Source organism: Musa acuminata, chromosome BXJ2-9 (assembly GCF_036884655.1).
Source record: "Musa acuminata AAA Group cultivar baxijiao chromosome BXJ2-9, Cavendish_Baxijiao_AAA, whole genome shotgun sequence".
Lineage (NCBI taxonomy): Eukaryota > Viridiplantae > Streptophyta > Magnoliopsida > Zingiberales > Musaceae > Musa > Musa acuminata.
This window is the reverse complement of record NC_088346.1, coordinates 36,782,049-36,802,430: the sequence shown is the minus strand read 5'-3', so window position 1 is coordinate 36,802,430 and position 20,382 is coordinate 36,782,049. Positions and strand designations below refer to the sequence as shown.

At 35.5% G+C, this 20,382-nt stretch overlaps 1 protein-coding gene across 1 annotated transcript; it reads left to right on the top strand.

Moving 5' to 3' along the window:
- The first annotated feature begins 17,806 nt into the window (after nt 1-17,806).
- LOC135623385 (flavone O-methyltransferase 1-like) lies at nt 17,807-19,900 on the top strand. The gene is made up of 4 exons (XM_065126304.1): nt 17,807-18,315; nt 18,415-18,725; nt 18,841-18,905; nt 19,504-19,900. Exons 1-4 carry the CDS (start codon nt 17,897-17,899, stop codon nt 19,798-19,800), a joined length of 1,092 nt encoding a protein of 363 aa, XP_064982376.1. The 5' UTR covers nt 17,807-17,896; the 3' UTR covers nt 19,801-19,900.
- Nucleotides 19,901-20,382: the final 482 nt, after the last annotated feature.

Genomic DNA, 20,382 nt, shown 5'->3' with positions numbered 1-20,382 from the left:
GACAAAAGATGAGACAACTCTTCCAAAACACTTCTATCTAGGACTATGAAGTGGTTCTCGGTATTAATGTTGGACATACAAGATATGCTCGAGAAAGATAAGTTGTTATATTTCCAAAATGGCCTAAAGCTATTGGTGCAATAGGAACTATATCGATAGAATATCATTGATCTGGTCGAGGAAAATTGTAGAAATGCTCATCGAATTTATTTCTATCGAGGACTCGGGAAACAAGAAGTAGTGTTCAGAAAATCGACCACTGAAGTATTCTTGAGGGAACGAGATTACCCCTAAATAGAAGATGGAGAGTTCACAAAATGGGTCAAGTTAAAAAGGCAAAGCCCTAAAATTGGTGGATGCTTCTTGTGAGGAAGGCTGCACATGGTGATAAAGTATCTTCAAAAGTAGGCACTCAACATGCTAACCGCATCAATCCATCTCCTAAAGTTGGACAAGGGCAAGGCTATCACCCTCAGTTTGAGTAGTTTAGAATCTAACAATGACAACAAAGAATTGTAAGGACAAAAAAGGGAGCAATCTGATTGTTGAAAACATTGCAGGGTCAATTGGGGGTGCAAGTCAAGGAAAAGCAACACAAAATAAGGATTAACAAGTTGATGTATGTGGGACATTAAGCTCAATGGACAAACAACCCATGGGATGGTCGACATGGGGACTACCCATAATTCCATAGTCAAACATGAAGTAAGATTACTAGGGTTGAATTAGAGGTCCCTATGAAAATTAGAGAATGAAGAAAATACACTAACATGATGGTTGTGTCATTGATGACTTCTATGTAATTCTTGGGATGAACTTCATACATGAAGCTAATAGGGTGCTAATGTTGTTCCTAATTTCTCTGTGCTTGATGGGCAATAATGACCCCTGCATGATTCTAATTTCTCGAGAAAGAACCAAGGACCCATAATAACTTTCTACACTACAATTGAAGAAATGGGTATGTAAAGGCAAACTAATTTTTGAGTTGAGGTCTTTCCTTGTATATGTCAACTATTATTGGCACTTCATCTTAGAGTACTCGAAGTACACAACTCCACTGATGAAGTTACTAAAGAAAGAGTAACCTTTGCATTGGTTAAAAAAATATGAACTAGCATTCAATGGCCTAAAGATTGTTGTGTTAGAGGAACCTATGCTCAAATTACTAAACGACAAGAAACTTTTTGAAGTCCACGTGGATGCTTCAGATTTTACTATTTGAGGAATGCTTATACAAAAAGATCAATCGAGGGTCAATAAAAATCATAAACTCGATAAGACCTATCTAAGAAATATGACACATGAGAAGGAGATGATAGTTGTGGTTCACTATCTATAATTATGGAGACACTATCTTTATGGATCATAATTTGTTTAAACAATGGATAACATCATGCTGAGTTACTCCCAAACTTGAAAGAAACTCTCCCTAAAGCAAGCATAATGATAGGACTTTTTGACTGAATTTTATATGATAATGGAGTACAAGCTTGGATGAGCAAATATCGTGGCTGATGCCTTAAGTAGAAAAGTAGAGTTGGTGAATATTATACAAATAAAAGATAGAGGCCAAGCGAGTCAATTGCAATCAAACTTTCTTTCCAAAATTAGAGATGGACTGCATAGTGATCCCTAAGCAGTAATCTTGATGTAATTGATTAAAAAGGATAAAACATAATAATTTTAGGTCTAAGAGAGATTTATCTATACTAAAGGGAATAGAGTTTATGTTCCTATATGGACATTTTGAGGCATGAACTTATGAGAGAGTATCATGATTCCCTTTGGGTGGGGCATCCTTGCATTCATAGAACTTTGGCTCTCAAAGAGAGGGCCTTCTATTAGCCAAAAATAGAGACTAATAGGAGAAATATGTTCAAACGTGTCTCACTTGGCAATAAGATAAGATGGAATGACCAAAGCAGGGTGGGTCTTTTGGAGTCTTTGCCTGTGTACTATGGGAGAACATTTCTTTAGACTTCATATCAAACTTGTTAGTGATTAGGTGACTAGGGTTGATACTTGTGGTGGTTAATTATTTCTTAAAGTATGCAATATTCGAAACTATTCCCCTATGTTGCTTAGTGGAGAGGGTGGCTAAGTTAATAAAAAATATGATGAAGCATTAGCGAGTTTCACACAATATTATCAATAATTAAGACATGTGGTTATTGAGAATGTTCTAAGTTGTTTAAGTTGTTGGGATCTAACCACAGGTCTTCACCCTAAACAAATGGCCAAATTTAAAAAATAAACTCACTCCTAGAGTAATATCTTTGGCACTATGTGAGTGCCAACCAACAAAGTTGGGTAAAGTTGTTGGACATAACTCATTTCTTCTACAATTTATAATAGAGCTCTACATCAAACAAAAACTCTTTTGAGATTATTACTTAATAGTAACTATTAACTCATCACACTTTGACGATCGATTTTATCGGGAGTAGTCCATTAGCATATTGCTTTATAAAAGAATATCATAGAAATATAGATATTATATGGGCATACTTAAAGAAGATGGCCAAGAAGTTGAAGAAGTGAGTAGATTTACAATATAAGCTTAAAGTTGGTGAATTAGTGCCAGTGAAGCCGACATTTCTATAGTTCTTTAGGCAAAAAGTACATAAGAGACAAGTGTAAAAATATGAAGGGCCCTTCCCATTTACCAATTGACTATGTAATATTTTCTAAAAATTATAGTTTTCGATGTAACTCAAAATTCATAATATTTTTTATGCAAACAGCTTAAAAGTTTATCACTTAGATCTAAGAGATACTACTAGAATTGTTTCAACTCAACCACCTCCAATCTGAGCATCTTATAAAAAGTGAGTTAAAACTTTTATAGCAGGTCATAAGATAAAATTATCTAATAAAATACAATATATCGAGTACTTGGTGAAGTGAAGAAAACTTCCTAAAACAAAATAACTTCCTAAAACAAAAACTAATTGGAGCCCGAAGATACCTTGCAAAATGAAAAATTCATTGTTAATGTTAGGTAATGATTTATTTTTATGGTCAATACATCCAAGTTATATCACTAAAAATAATAAATTGATAAAATAATATTTTAGTGATAACATTTGGTAATGAATGATTCTATCACTAAAAGTATTATCTTAGTGACAAGATAATTAAATCTAACATTAATTTCTGATTAAATGAAAAGAGTAATTGTAATTTAGCGATGACCTGAAGCGTCACTAAAATTTCCGATAAAAAGTGTTTTAGTGATAAACTACTTGAGTTCATCACTAATATATATTCAGACGAAAAGAACATTACTGATAGACTGTCCTATCAAAAAGATCTTTCCCTCAAGAGATATCCTATTACCTTTTTCGAAAAATATAAGAGAAAGGAAAAAATACTGCCAACCAACATAATCATGTCTTGATTAATTGAAAAGAACAAGTGCTATGGCATTATAATTATGGTGTAAAATCATACAGGTAAATTGCACTGTAAGAATCAAATCTATTTTGTTCCATTCCTTGTAACGATTATTAGCTAGTGATGGAAATATATAATGATGAAGCCGAATGGCTATAAAAATATATTCTGCCCCCTTTTTTTGTTTAACTCTCGTTGATTTACTCTTCTTTTTTTTCTAATTTGTGCAAGGAGAGAGAAAATTTTGTCATTCCAATGTTTGTCCTCTCCTTTTGTATAAGGAGTGGAGAGAGTTCCTCCACATTGCACATATAAAAACCATAAGAAAATAACCCAAACTCTGCATTTTGCACGAGGGACTGCATGCGTCCAAGTAAAATCGTACCGGACAATATGTTGCCCGAGAAAGCATCATTCATATGAGTTACATCACACACGCATATAAACTGCAGGTAAATATTTGCTGATGATCTAATCTGTTTAACTCCAATACAAAACCTGAAAAGTATATAAAACCATGTCTCAATGACAGCAACACTCATCATACAATTCTACATATCTACTAACATTTGTTCAAGGATCTGTTATGTATAAAACATTCACAGAAGAAACCTCACTGCTTAGCTAAACTACGACACTAGCGTTCTTGACAACTGAAAATAATATTTGAGCCCATCATAACCTACTTGAGTAGTGACTTTGTGATTGTTGAACAATGAAGAAATAATGAGTCTTTTCAGAATTATTACCTCAGGATTCTACAATCGATTACCAGGAAAGAACAAAACAAAGGATACGAGGAACCAAATATGGCTGGCATCACCAGTAAAAGACAAGACTGATCATTGAGCTGGAGCTTATCAATGTCAAATCTCAAGCTAGATCTATCATATCACTAGATAACTGATGGAACCTCTGCCTCCTTTTATCACAGGTAAGTATTAAGTATTAAGATGATTGGAGTATATGTTCGAAATTCTCTCTCTCTCTCTCTCTCTCTCTCTCTCTCTCTCTATATATATATATATATATATATATATATAATTATTTTTTTTAATTTCTCTATATATTTAATTTAACATTCATATAATAAATCCCTATGTTTCTATTGGAAATGTTTAAACTATATTTTATAGTAATTTTGTTTAAGATTTTTCTACATTAATAAACATATTAAATATCTTATATGTTCTATATTGTTTTAGTGCTCTATTATCTCAAATATATCATGTAATTAACCTAATTTATTAACATTGATATTGATAGAGAGATAATGACATAGCTAACATCATAGAATGTTAGCAGTGGACCACCAATGTTAGCCTCACTTGCTAAGTGAATCGAAGGATGCTTCATAATGTCAAAAAATGTTGGAGGAAAAATTATTTCAGACTTGCAAAGTATAATTGCGATTTGGTGTAGCATAGACTATTGAAGATAAGAGAATCCAACAACTATAACTATGTAAATCTAATATTTTCATTTTAGGATAGTTTCAAGATACTTAGCATGATTCTAACAACATAAGAATTCCAAACATAAAAAATGGTGTACATCACAAGTCTTTTCCAAATAATTAAAGAATGGTTCTGCAACTATCTGCTTTAAATGATCAAAAAATTATCACATTCAGGAAGTCAACAGCTAGTGCTGACATATACTAGTGGAAAGCAAAACACATCAACAATCTCAGAATTATTGCACTGAGGTTTGATGATACATCGAAGCTGCTCTTCAAGAAGAGAGAATTCGTAGTCTACCAGCGCCAAAGTGTTTTGTGAACAAGCTCAACACCAATCCGGTCATGGTCATTGAAAACCTAAAGAAGTTGGCACAAACTTGCCAAGCGGACAGAGGAATGTGTCTGTGGATTCCTAGTGTTAGCAGCAAATGTACATGAGTAAATCAATTCATAGATATGATCTCTTGTTTCTACTGTAACCCTCTACAAAACCTCTACCAAATCTCACTTTCAGATCATGAATTGTGATTAGGTAGATGCTTGGAAATGTACTGTAATTGGCAAGTGATGCCAATCATTCACTCCATAAGCTTGAACTTTTGATGGAATTACTAAAAATTCCAATGATATGTGATCCAAAAAGTGATCTCTCTTCTTATACAGACTCGATAAACAAACTAGTACTAGAATTAGACTTTTGGTAAATAGTTGGTGTTGCTGTCTGTATTCCAATAATATCTTTACATTTTCCTTCTCCAAACTTTTCAAACAAGAAGCTATATATGATGATTGTACAAACATCAACATTTAATTAACATCAAAGTTAGCTATCTCACTTCCACAAGGAAATGGCATTTGAGCTTCCTAATACGTTGACCAAATTCGAGTTTCTATAACATACTTGACATGGAAAATTGAGGAAAACAAACATGAATGCCAAGCAAAGATAATAGACACAAATGCCTTAGGAACACTTAGGACATACAAGGTTATAAAAATTAATGGCAGACACAGAACACTCAAAAAGTTATAGGCACATAAATACATAGATGAAATACAACGGTCATAATATATCTGTTAGCGGAGCATGGAATGACATCAAATCCATATAAATTTGTAAAACAATGAAACTCGAATCATGGAGTCAGAAACAAATTAGTAATTCCATACAAATTAGTAGAACTATGAACTCCAGAAGCGGCAGTTGGGCAAGGGAGGGAGTGCTTCAGACACAGAGGAAAGGGAGTTTTCATTTGCAAATCTAAATATTTGTGATAAAAATTTTATAGTTAATTGGATGTTTTCTTGTAGTGCATGTTTAAATCAACCCTAATAATGGTTTTAATATTCCAATAGGTTAACACACAAAGGACAAGCTTATAAGATGTTATTTGGAGAGTCAAACTATGAATATATAGATTGTTAGAAACAATGTCTCCATGACACTAAAGCTCGCTCTTAATTTTTGTACAGTCTTCAGTGCACTAAGTACTGCACATACGAAAAGAATGTTCCCTATGTAAACTAATTTTAACCGGAATTATTTTCCTTATCCAAGGATGATTTATGGACAACATTTATACTTAATTGGCTTAATATACACAATCTTATCCTTACAAGTCGTTAATTTATGGCTCAAACCACGAATCCATAGATTGTAAGAAACAAAATCACTATAAAATCGGAGCTTGCTTTTATTTTTATATTAGACTTATGAATAAATAATCTAAAATCTAAATCACCAAGAGTGAGATATAATTACTAATGCTAGAAACCTATTAGTCATTTGAACTTCGTTCTTGTTAAGGTTGGTAAGTATTTTTATTGGAAGAGTCCTAATTAAATTGAAACTCCTTGGTGAATTAGGATTTATTCCTATGAATACACATTGAGTCTCAAGGTTTTAGTGAGAGGGAGAGATAAAACACTTTGGGTGCTCATGAGAATTTCTCTCTAATGGATCTAGAGAGGGTTGAGAGAAGAGTTTTGCAAGTTTATATGAGAGGGTGTATAAGGGGATTGTGCTTGAGTCGGGATAACTCAAAGAGTCTTGTAATTCATATCATATATTAAAGAATTTGATTTTTCTCCATGGATGTAGGGAGTGAGTTGCTGAATCACATTACATCATGCATCGGATTTCTAGTATATTCTCTTATTGTTGATCTTTAGATTTATTCTTTTTATATCAATTTTGTAATTCTTCTCTTATTGTTGATTAGAAATTCAATAAAGATGTCGATTATTTTTGCTAGCTTTACTATGAAAAATTTTGATTGAAGAAATGGATTCACCCAAGAGGCTGAAGGATCTTCTTATTCAATAAGACCTAGCAAAAACATTGAAGGAACGAGTAGGCAAATTAGAAAAAATGAATGATGAAGACTGAGATGAGCTTGAGGTAAAATGTATCAATACTATTCCTCTTTGCATTCTCCATAATATTATCAATAATTATATTAATGATGGCTCTATCATAGTTATTTGAGATAAGTATAAAAAGCTTTATCTAGATAAAAGCTTAACTAATAAGTTATTTATTAAATTAAAGTTATGTAAGTTGAGAATGAAGGAAGGCAAAGACTTGATAGAACATCTAAATATATTCAAAGAAAATTGGACGGTTGAAACTTTATAATATAATAACTCACTAGTGGGAATGATATAATAACTCTATAATAAATTGAAGAAGCTTTAATATCTCATGCTACTATAAAAAATAAAAAAAATAGGAACATGGATGTTGAGGCATTAGCTACCCAAGGTGGAGGTCAACAAAAAAGATTTGATGATACAGGTTGATATTATGTGGCAAGTATCAAGAGTTAGGTCTTCAAATGATGTTCAATACTATAGATGTAAAGAGTAGGAACATATCAAGCAGAATTATCTAGGAAAAAAAGGAAAAAAAATGCTATTGAGTATTCTCTTGTGATAGTTGGTCATAAAAATGTCCTCACAATCTCTGAAGGTAATGATACATTTTTAAAAGAGTTGATTTTTATATTCTATTTGTGTAACTCACTTTTGCACTCACAATGATTGTTTTGATTTACTGAATAATAATATGACTATTAAGTTGAGTCTAAGTGATGATTCAATAATGGAGGTCATGAGTATTAATAAAGTGAAGATTAAATCATTTGATGGAGTGGTGCATATTTTAGAAGATATAGCTTATATTCCAAAGATGCAAAAGAATCAACTGTTGTTGAATCTTTTAGATTTCCAGAGTTGTAGCTATAAGGTTGGCAGTAGAGTTTTAGAGATTATCCAAAGTTGGCATGGTATTGATGAAAGGAAGATTACATCAAGGATTGTACTAGCTAAAAAAAAGTACAATAAAAACCTTAAAGGGTTGGAAAGAAGTTGTATATAGAGAGGATGATACGTACCTATGGTAGGAAGATTCATCACAATATAGAAAATGAAGAGCAATATTCATAGTTTCTAAGATGCAAATAGTTGTGAGGAGAAAATTCTAGTGTCACAAGATAGTGAGATTGAGGTCTCTCTATGAAATTAAGTAGCGTCATTGATTTGTTTCCAACTACACATGAAATATTAGTGAGCTTATTAGAATCAGGTGTTGGACTATGATCTAATTCAATTTCTAGAGGTATAGTGAATTTTTCAAGCCAATGATTTAAGTTTTACAAAAGGCAAAATGTGAGAAAATATTTACAAAGATGGAGATTATTAAGATTTGTAAATATTTTTAAGAGTCTTGATTGTATTCAAACTAATTGGGAGAGTTATAATTAGATTAAATCTTCTTGATGAATTAAGATTTATTTTTATAAATATATGTTGATTCTTAAGATTTTTGTAAGAGGAAACAGTAAGACACTTTAAGTGCTCCTAAGAGTTTATTGTTAGGATCGGAGCATCACTAAGAGGGGGGGTGAATTAGTGCAGCGGATTAAAACTTCGATTTTAGAAAATCTTTCGTACGATAAGAACGGAACTTGAAAAGCTTAATCTTGAAAGCGTATTCTTAAATATGCGCAGCAAAAGTAATAAGGAACTAAAGCATATAAGAAGGTTTGCAATAATGTAAATAGCAATAATAAAATGCAAACCAAGGATCACGCCGATTTTAGAGTGGTTCGGTCAAATGACCTACTCCACTTGCGAGGCCCCTCTTCGATGAGGCTCCCACCTTCCACTAGCAAGACTCTTGAAATTGAAGGGTAAATACCCCTCTTACAACTCTTTACAAGCGGTTCACTCTCTTACAAATTTTTAGCAAGAAAGAAGGAGGTGAACACTAGCAAATTGAAAACAAGACTATCTAAGACTTTTCTAGGGCCTTTCTCTCAAACACTTGCTACTCAAAAAGTTGTATTCTCAGCTGGGAATAGAGGGGTATTTATAGGCCCCAAGAGGATTCAAATTTGGGCTCCAAAATTTGAATTCTCGTTGGGTTCCCGATGCTGGCGGTGCCACCGCCTGTCAGTGGCGGTGCCACCGCCTGGCTCTCGGACACTGGGCGATGCCACCGCCCAGCCCAGGCGGTGCCACCGCCTATAGTGTTTTCAGCCCGTCTACAGTGTTTTCAGCCTACTTAGTTTGGCTTCAATCTTGGCCCAAACTAATCCGAACTCGGGCCCAATTGGCCCCTACTTAGGTTATAGGATTAATACCTAATCCTAACCCTAATTAACATGCTAACTACGAATTTAAAGACATTTTCTAAGCTATTACAAAGTTCGTAAGTCAAGACTTCTTCCGGCGAGCTTCCGACGAACTTCCGACGGTCTTCCGATAAACTCTCGGAAACCATTCTGCGGACTCCCGGCAAGCTCCTAGACTTCACGATTTGATCTTGGCAAGTTCCAACGAGCTTCTTCGGCAAGCTCCGATCTTTCTCGGCGAGCTCCGCGAACTTCCAACGAACCTTCCGGCGAGCTTCCGAAAATCCCTTCGGCAAGCTCCCTACTCATTCTCGGCTAGTTCCGGCAGCATTCCCGATGAACCTTCGGACTTCCGTCGAACTCTTGAACTCCCAATGAATCCTTCGTGCTTGACTCCGCACTTTGTTTCGCTTTATGTCTTCATCGTTATCATAGTTAATCCTGCACAGCAAGCCAAAACTCTACTCCGATCTAGACAGTTATTACAACGCGAATCGACATTACGTTGCCCGGCATGTCATTGGTTGGCGCTTCGTCCGATTCTTCAGCGCATCGTCCTCTCTTGCGACTTGTTGCCCAATCAGCGGTTGACCTCCGCAACCCCGATATCCTTGGTGCAATTTCGCTCTTGGCCCGATGCCCGACGTCCGAAGCCTTCTGCCATCCAATATCCTAACGTGATCTCATCCGGCGCAACGTCAATTCCTCTTGCGTTAACTATCTAATCCTGATCGAGTAGACCTGCATCACTCAAAATGCAGTTAAACATCTAAACACAATCAATTAGTTTCATCATCAAAATCCGAGATTCAACAATCTCCCCCTTTTTGATGATGACAACTAATTGATGACTAACGGAGTTAACCTTAACTCCCCGGAGTTTAACCAAACTCCCCCTATCAATATGCCATTGATAGAACACTTGGATTATCCCAAATCCAAGTAACATCCATCATATGTTATGAAAAACATTTAAACCATCATGCAAATATATATAAAATATTCAATTCAATGCATGAAGTCATCAATATACTTCTCCCCCTATGTCATCAACAAAAAGGAGAAGTACCTACTCTTATGTGTTTAGAAATAAAAAGTTTCATTTGCTTTTCTTGAGATAACAACTAATTGTTTCTCTTTAGACTACAAGCTAGCAATTTTCATGATATGCAAGTTGCATATTTTTGCTTCCTTTGCAATGTTTGAGCAAGCAATTTTGCTTCCGTAACAAGTTAGCATGTTTTGTATTATACAAGCTAGCAAATACAAGATAGCTTTCTTGTAGAAGTGTGTAAGCTATTGATTCTTGCTTCCTTTTGTAATGTGTAGGTTGCAAGTCTTGCTTCTTGAGATAGACAAGATAGTGATGTTCAAGAAGACAACTTTTGCTTCTTGAAATAAGCAAGTTAGCAATCTTTGCTACTTAAGATAGGCAAGCTAGCAATCAAGTTTTTGCATCTTCTTGACTTGTGCAAACTAGCTATCTCCCCCTTTGTCATTGTCAAAAAGAAGGGAAGACCTTTTACATCAATTATGACAAAGGTAAGTATTAATCTTATTTGTGCATCATTATATATTCAAATTAAAACATACACAATTTCAATAACCTTATTTTTCATGCACGATACCGAAAAATAAATCAATCATCATTAATAAGCATATCATACATGATACTCAAATATTAAAATTTTTAAGCATTTATCAACATGTTGATCATGATACCAAATACTCATCATTTAAAGCATTCATGATACACATCATGCGCAATAAATACATCATGTACATCATTATCATAAGTATTACATACATCATTTTAACTTTATGAATATTTCATCATTGCATGCATCATGCCAAAAACATTTCAAGCCAAGCAAGCCATATATACAAAGAAATCATATCTTAAAAGAATTCAATATGAAAATTCAACAAGAATCACATGATACAATCGCAAAGCATGATATCATTGTGTGATATATGATGAAATGATAATTTATCATATCAATGAAAGATATCAATCGTGAAACATGAAATGATAATAGTCTCAAAATTTTCAATTTGCGATACATGTGATACATTGCGATACACTAAAAAATTTAATGCGATGCTTCTAAGGATATCAACCTATTTTTGATACAAAGCATGGCTAGAGCAATTATATTGTAAGGCAAGATCTTTCTTCTCTTTTTGAGAAGTGCAAGCTTGCAAGTTTTACTTAGCATGCTAGGAAGTTTACTTTCATTTTCAATGCACAAGCTAGCAAAACCTTCTCCCCCTTTATCAAAGTAAAAAAGAAAGGGAGGACTCAATGGCTAAATATTTCAACCGTTCGACAAGCCAAATATACAAAGAATTCATGAAAGATATCAATGAGGATCAATTCATGAATACCAAAGATATGATTCACGATTCATTAAAATTGTTCTTAACAAGTTCATGATTCGGTTGAAACAGAGTTTCATTCAATTTAATTCATTAACTCAAAAAAAATCATAATCAAATTATCATTTTTGAGATTCATAACATGAATAACGTTATTACCATTTCATCAAAATCAATTTCGAGATTCAAACAATATCATGAAATCATTAATCTCGCTAAGATGGGAAAAACATTTTCTTTTTAAGTGATTCTTTAACACATCATCAAAATCTCATTCATAATTCAAGTGATTTACAAGATATCATAAATGAATTTATCACTTGTATTTCATCAAAAATCAAGAACTTTAGAGATTGAAAATGATTGAAGCATTTAACAAGATTGAAGCATGATTCATATTTAAAATGTATCTAATGTCGTAAATACGAATCAAGCATTTGTCAAATTTGAAATTATCCTCAAAATTACATTCAATGAATTTATATATGACAAGCATAGATTTATTGAAAAATCAATAACATAGAGGATTGTATTTCATTTTTATAAATTTCTATTCATGTGTTTTGCTTCTTATAAGCATGCCTTTGCTTTAAAAAGAAATGTCAACATTCAAAATAGAAAGGCAAATTTTGTCATAAAGATTTATTAAGTCGAATCGCATTAAGCATGTGGTGTTTTCCAAAAGATTTGATTCAAGATATTCACATAATTCATGAAATGAGTTCATTAATTTCAATAGGATAGAGAATCCATTTTCATGTCATGCAATTGATTTCATATGAGCATATTTAAAATTTTCATGTAAAAACTATGCATCATGTTGAGAGCAAAATCATCGTTATGTTTGCTTCTATCTATTAATCACATTTGGTGTGTAAGCATTATCACCATCAAGGCATCATTCCAAAACATAGGGTATCATCATTTTAAATTCTCATGCATAATATCAAAATACACAATCATAGATTAATCCTATTAAACATAGTCATGCAAATTAATTTTATGTCAAAACCATACATCAGAATCCAATACGAAAATCATAAACATTCATGGAATTTTGTATTTTCACAAATTAAGCAATCATCATTCATAATTTTTAATTTTTCAAAAATACTAGAAAGAAAAGCATAAAAAAAATCCTACTAACTAAGTTAAGCACTCATGTAATTTCAAAATAATTCAAGAGAGTTGAGTTACTTACCTTGTAGTCGAAGCTCGTCAAAGCCCAATTCGCCGTTTCACCTTTGGAAGTTTTTGATTCATCCTTGGTTGCCTTCCTCTTCTTTGGCCTCTTCCTCCGTTCAAGTTCATTATTTGTTTTAGATTTTTGTTTAATGAACTTATTAAGAGTTAATGTTCGAAGTTCAAGTTCATCAATGTCCTCATCACTTGAGTCATCGCTCAAGTGGTATTCATTTGTCCGGAGTTCCAAATCCTTCCTGTTCTTTGGAAGGTGGTTCAAGTCTTCATTGTGTTCATCGTGTGCATTACGCACCATTTCATATGTCATCAATGAGCCGATAAGTTCTTCAAGTGAAAAAATATTTAAATCTTTTGTTTCTTGTACTGCGGTTATTTTAGAATCCCACCTTTTTGGAAGAGATCTTAAGATCTTGCTTACGAGATCAAAATTTGAAAAACATTTACCAAGAACTCTTAGATTATTGACGACATCCGTGAAACGGGTGTACATGTCGCCTATAGTCTCACTTGGTTGCATTTGAAAAAGCTCAAAATCATGCAATAAAATGTTAACTTTCGAGTCTTTGACTCTACTAGTTCCCTCGTGCGTGATTTCAAGTGTTCGCCAAATATCAAAAGCCGTTTCGCACGTAGAAATTCGATTGAACTCATTTTTGTGTAAAGCGCAAAATAAGGCATTCATAGCCTTTGCGTTTAAAGAAAAATACTTCTTCTCCAAAACCGACCATTCGTTCATCGGTTTAGAGGGAAGTTGAAAACCATTTTCAACAATATTCCATAAATCCAAATTCATAGAAATCAAGAAAACTCTCATTCGAGTTTTCCAATAAGTGTAGTCCAATCCGTTAAACAACGGTGGACGAAAAACCGATAAGCCCTCTTGAAAGCCAGAAAGAGCCATTTCTCAAGGGTGTAAATCCGAAATGAGAAATATCGGGCTCTGATACCAATTGTTAGGATCGGAGCATCACTAAGAGGGGGGGGTGAATTAGTGCAGCGGATTAAAACTTTGGTTTTAGAAAATCTTTCGTACGATAAGAACGGAACTTGAAAAGCTTAATCTTGAAAGCGTATTCTTAAATATGCGCAGCAAAAGTAATAAGGAACTAAAGCATATAAGAAGGTTTGCAATAATGTAAATAGCAATAATGAAATGCAAACCAAGGATGACGCCGATTTTAGAGTGGTTCGGTCAAATGACCTACTCCACTTGCGAGGCCCCTCTTCGATGAGGCTCCCACCTTCCACTAGCAAGTCTCTTGAAATGGAAGGGTAAATACCCCTCTTACAACTCTTTACAAGCGGTTCACTCTCTTACAAATTTTTAGCAAGAAAGAAGGAGGTGAACACTAGCAAATTGAAAACAAGACTATCTAAGACTTTTCTAGGGCCTTTCTCTCAAACACTTGCTGCTCAAAAAGTTATATTCTCAGCTGAGAATAGAGGGGTATTTATAGGCCCCAAGAGGATTCAAATTTAGGCTCCAAAATTTGAATTCTCGTTGGGTTCCCGATGCTAGCGGTGCCACCGCCTGGCTCTCGGACACTGGGCGATGCCACCGCCCAGCCCAGGCGGTGCCACCGCCTATAGTGTTTTCAGCCCGTCTACAGTGTTTTCAGCCTACTTAGTTTGGCTTCAATCTTGGCCCAAACTAATCCGAACTCGGGCCCAATTGGCCCCTACTTAGGTTATAGGATTAATACCTAATCCTAACCCTAATTAACATGCTAACTACGAATTTAAAGACATTTTCTAAGCTATTACAAAGTTCGTAAGTCAAGACTTCTTCCGGCGAGCTTCCGACGAACTTCCGACGGTCTTCCGATAAACTCTCGGAAACCATTCTGCGGACTCCCGGCAAGCTCCTAGACTTCACGATTTGATCTTGGCGAGTTCCAACGAGCTTCTTCGGCAAGCTCCGATCTTTCTCGGCGAGCTCCGCGAACTTCCAACGAACCTTCCGGCGAGCTTCCGAAAATCCCTTCGGCAAGCTCCCTACTGATTCTCGGCTAGATCCAGCAGCATTCCCGACTAGTTCCAGCAGCATTCCCGACGAACCTTCGGACTTCCGTCGAACTCTTGAACTCCCAACGAATCCTTCGTGCTTGACTCCGCACTTTGTTTCGCTTTATGTCTTCATCGTTATCGTAGTTAATCCTACACAGCAAGCCAAAACTCTACTCCGATCTAGACAGTTATTACAACGCGAATCGACATTACGTTGCCCGGCATGTCATTGGTTGGCGCTTCGTCCGATTCTTCAGCGCATCGTCCTCTCTTGCGACTTGTTGCCCAATCGGCGATTGACCTCCGCAACCCCGATATCCTTGGTGCAATTCCGCTCTTGGCCCGATGCCCGACGTCCGAAGCCTTCTGCCATCCAATATCCTAACGTGATCTCCTCCGGCGCAACGTCAATTCCTCTTGCGTTAACTGTCTAATCCTGATCGAGTAGACCTGCATCACTCAAAATGCAGTTAAACATCTAAACACAATCAATTAGTTTCATCATCAAAATCCGAGATTCAACATTTATCTCAAGTAGATCTAGAGTGATTTTATGTTTATGTAAAAAGCTATACAAGGGGATTATGCAGGAGATAACTCAGGGCATTATAACTAATATATATATATATATATATATATATTAAAAATTTTGATTTTTCTCTATAAATATAGGTCGAGAGTTATCACATAATATTATTATGTCTTACATCGACTTTCTAGCTTTTTCTTTAATTATTAATCTATAGGTTTTTCCTTTTAGTATTAGTTTTGAAAATTTTCTCCCTTCCTAAGTTAATGTCTAGATTTTTTTTTTCAGTGTTAGTTTCTTATCATTTTGATAAGAAAAAAATGAAAGAAAAGGACAGATAGGAAGATTTAAAGGAATTTAATTATGGAGGTCAATATTTTGTTTTATATTTTTTTGGCTCAATCTATCAACAATTGACCATAAAAAATCTTAAATATTGATAAAACCATAACAATTGATCATAAAAAATCTTAAATATTGATAGATCCATAGATACGAGTTACGTGAATCAATTTTGATAGCTACATTCATGAACTTACTTTGTAATATATAATCTATCAAATTTACTACTAATTTTTAATTTTATAACCTATAGAACCTCAATCTTCATGATCATTTTTATCCTGGTATAACCTCTCTCTTCTTTCTTTAAATCATAGAAGTTCACGATTATTTTTATCAGGAGAAATATTTGAATTCTCTCTTTTAACTAAATTTATTTCTATTAACTGTGAAACACCTAATAATAATCTACAGATCCGTTTCATATATCGCCTATGAGACAATTACGTCACGCCAATTATTATTATGCATGCTAATTAGCCATGTAAGTGTAACTTTGTTTTCTATCAAATTATAGATTGCCTTATCAGAAGAGCATGTAAGACAAGTGTTCTCCTTTGAAAGCCTCACGCGTGGTCAAGGGAGACTCGGGAACTACCTCAATCAATGTGATAAACGTGGTTTGTTTTTTTATTTTAATAAAGAATAATTTACTATCCACATTACAAAGTTTTCATATTTGGCTCCACCACCATCTGAGGTGAAACATATACAGGTGAGTATGAAAGTGACGTAACATGACTCATATCATAGTTAAATAATCAGAAAATGGATTGTGAAATGTGATACATGACTCTATATATTTATATATTTTGTTAAAGGAATATATGTTCAGCTGAAACTTGACAAAAAAACTTCCACCGTCACTGCTTTCTTCGTCTTTTGGTATCATTTCTACGAAGCCGTCCATCACCATACTCGGTCTCAACTAGAACCCTTAATTGTTCAAATTAAAGGTTACATGACTAGATTCAATCAAGAAGATGTTCTGCTGAATTCCTCTTCAATTTCTTTTGGTTATGGCGCAAACGTTGCGTTAAGCAATCGAAAAAGGATTGAAAAGTCCCACTGCTGCCACTTTTCCTTTTCAATCATTTGTTCTACGAGTGGACATTGCATTCATATTGATAAATCTAATTTAATTTGAGAAGAAAAAGGATTATATCATGCAATAGCTGCTCAACTGAAAAAAACCAAAGGCGAGAAAGAGACGTTTGGTGTCTCATGTTGTTTTAATAAAAATCTTTTTCTAACATAAATTCTTTATCGTCCAAATAACTTGTCTTTCAAAAATTGCAAAGCATACTTCTCAATCCAATACTGATAAACTCTGTGACGGCAGCATAAGAGTTCAATGAGACCTACTTTTATGTATTATATAATTCTATATCTAGTATAATATTGGAAAGAAAATTCCTATTTATAACCTTTTACTACCATTTATAATCATATTTTAAAATTTTTTAAAATTATATTTTATTATTTTTAGGTGATTTTTAATAGTAAAAAATTATCAATAGTAAAGAGGACCGAGAATAATTAAACTTCTATAGAAAATAATACCAAAATGTACTGATAATATTATACAATGGGAACGGAGGATGGGTAGAAAATATACAAAATCTAGCTGTGTGGCTTGGAAAGGAAGAAGAACAAAGTCGTTGCGCACTTGGTGTATCCACTTGATCGAGCAAAACATTGAACACGTGAGATAAACAAGAAATATCACGGAATCAGCACGCGAGATCCATAATCATGAATTGGGATCCGCTCCAATTATTTATCCCATGGATGAAACGAACGCTACAGTTTGAGAGGAATCTCACTCTATAAATCCCAACGAAAACATCCCCCTCTCCAACACTCCAAGCTAAGTAGCCTTCCTCCTTGTCTCATACTCCATCATCATTTCCTCCGCAACCTTAGCTAACTAGTAGTATGGCATCCACCAATAACATTCAGCAGCTGACGCTCGAGGAGGAGGAGGAGGCAGGCGCGCGCGCCTTGCAGTTGGTGAGCAGCTGCGTCCTTCCCTTCACCCTTAAAGCCGCGATCGAGCTCCGGCTCCTCGACATCATCGTGGAGGCCGGCCCGGGAGCCTTGTTGAGCCCGGTTGAGATCGCCGCCCGGCTGCCGACCAAGAACCCACAGGCGGCCACCACGGTGGACCGAATACTCCGTTTGCTCGCGGCTAACAGAGTCGTCAGCTGCAGCACCGTCCACACAGGGACGGATGGCCACCCTTTGAGGAGGTACGGCGCGGCTCCCATCTGCAAGTACCTGACAAAGAACGAAGGCGGTGTGTCACTGGCTGATATGGCATTGGTGCATCAGGATAAGGTCTTCGTGGATGCATGGTAATTTAGAAGGCGAAGCATAGAGTTGAGACCATTAATTCTTCATATATTTTCTTCTTTCATTTGCCGAGCGAAAATACTGAGAAGGATTGATGGCAGGTACTATCTAAAGGATTCCGTTTTGGAGGGAGTCGTCCCTCTGAACTCCGCCTACGGGATGCCGGTGTTCGATTACATAGGCACAGATCCACGGTTCAACAAGGTGTTCAACGCTGGCATGAGGGGCCACTCCAGCGTCGTCGTCAACAATCTGCTCCGCGTCTACGGTGGTTTCGATGACGTGGAGGTGCTCGTAGATGTCGGTGGCAACGACGGTGCCACCCTCCAGATGATTACCTCTAGGCACAGACACATCAAGGGCATCAACTACGACTTGCCCCATGTCATCTCCGGTGCCAAGCCCCTGCCAGGTCTCCGCTTTCTTCCATCATGAACAGCAACCTGCCTATAAAGAAAAAGAAGAATTATTATTGGATCGTTATATATTTGGGCTTACGTTGATGGCATGCCATGGTTTCTTTGCAGGTGTTAAACACGTCCACGGAAACATGTTCGAAACTGTTCCGAGCGGAGACGCCGTGTTCTTGAAGGTCAGGACTTCTCATCCTTTCTGGCTTAATATCCGATAGGCTGACCTTGCTCTTTGTTTTCTTTTTCTATTTTTCTTAATATTTCTAGTAGCTACATGCATCGTTGAAGCCAAAAAAAAAAAAAAGAGGTACAACTCATATGATAACAAAAAGCCCTCTTCATAAAGTAACAACGCTATAACACGGACTAAGGGTCAAAAGTCAAAAAGAACAAAGAATGGTTGACAAAGTTGGGGTCAACCATCTAAATCACAAATTATCCAAAATGATCTCAAATTATATGTCTTCCGTCCCAAGCCATAAATTCCAATCGTTTCATTCTTTTCCTATGAGAAACTAAAAAAAAAAAAAGAACCATTAGTCACGAACAAATATTGTCATTAAGTCTTGAAAAGTTATCACTAAAAGAATTAGTGATAGAATCAGCACAGAATTAGATTGGCATGAGTGATCGTTCATCAGGGTCTATTTCAAAATGATTAGGGATTTCAGTGCAAATCCCGCTAAAAGAAGAACCCAACCTTGAGTGTACAATTAAGTCGTGTTTTCGATGTGTGTTGTGTTGAGAGTTGAACTTGAGCAAGTTCAAAACTTGCAGTGGATTCTTCATGACTGGAGCGACGAACACTGTATGAAAATATTGAAAAACTGTTGGAAAGCGTTGCCGCAACATGGAAAGATAATTGTGGTAGAACATGTGCTTCCAGCAGTCCCAGAGCCGACTGCAAATGCTCAAGCTGTCTTTCAATTGGATCTTGCCATGCTGGTTTACTGCGTTGGTGGGAAAGAGAGGACTGAGAAGGAGTTCAAGGCCTTGGCAACGGAAGCCGGGTTCCCAGGGTTCAAAGCTTCTCATGTGTTTGCGGAGACTTGGGTCATGGAATTCATCAAGTAGATGATTGTTACGGCTTGTTGCCGGTTGCTTGAAGTCACAGAAATAATGTTTCTGTATCTGATACGAAATATGAAGGATCCATCGTATTAGTGTGTGTTCATCCATCGACTCATGGTCTGCTTTGTTCGAATGAATTCATCCAAGTGTGACTGTGTACCCACTGCATCATCAAAAGATTTGACTCTTGCGACCATCAGACAGACTGCTATCCAGCTACGACATTGATGAGTAGGTAAGACGTCCAACACGAAACGGACAAAGAGGTGCAGATAATAAAACTTGGGCAATTTATACAAAAAAAAAGCCCCTACTAATATGCTTTTCGCAGGTGAAATATCGAATTTACCAAAGCGTGTATCGTTATTTTAAATAAGTTGTTTTCAAAAACTTTCTGAGCCAATTCAATGAATTGGTTGAGGCCAACACTTAGCATTATTCTCTCCTCCTTCTCTTTGAAATTTAGTTTATTTTCGAATGTAATGAAAACAGTTTATTCAAATCATTTCAATCTTGCACCATGTAAAAAAAGCATAACAAATTGTGAATCCATTCATATTTTTAATTTATGATAATTTAAGGATT

What these genes read in the sequence shown, in the direction of transcription:
- LOC135623385 (XM_065126304.1), top strand. Translation starts at nt 17,897, where the DNA reads ATGGCATCCACCAATAACATTCAGCAGCTGACGCTCGAGGAGGAGGAG. An exon ending in CGGTGCCAAGCCCCTGCCAG is followed by an intron (nt 18,726 to 18,840) that starts GTCTCCGCTTTC and finishes GTTTCTTTGCAG; the next exon opens with GTGTTAAACACGTCCACGGA. An exon ending in GAGACGCCGTGTTCTTGAAG is followed by an intron (nt 18,906 to 19,503) that starts GTCAGGACTTCT and finishes CAAAACTTGCAG; the next exon opens with TGGATTCTTCATGACTGGAG.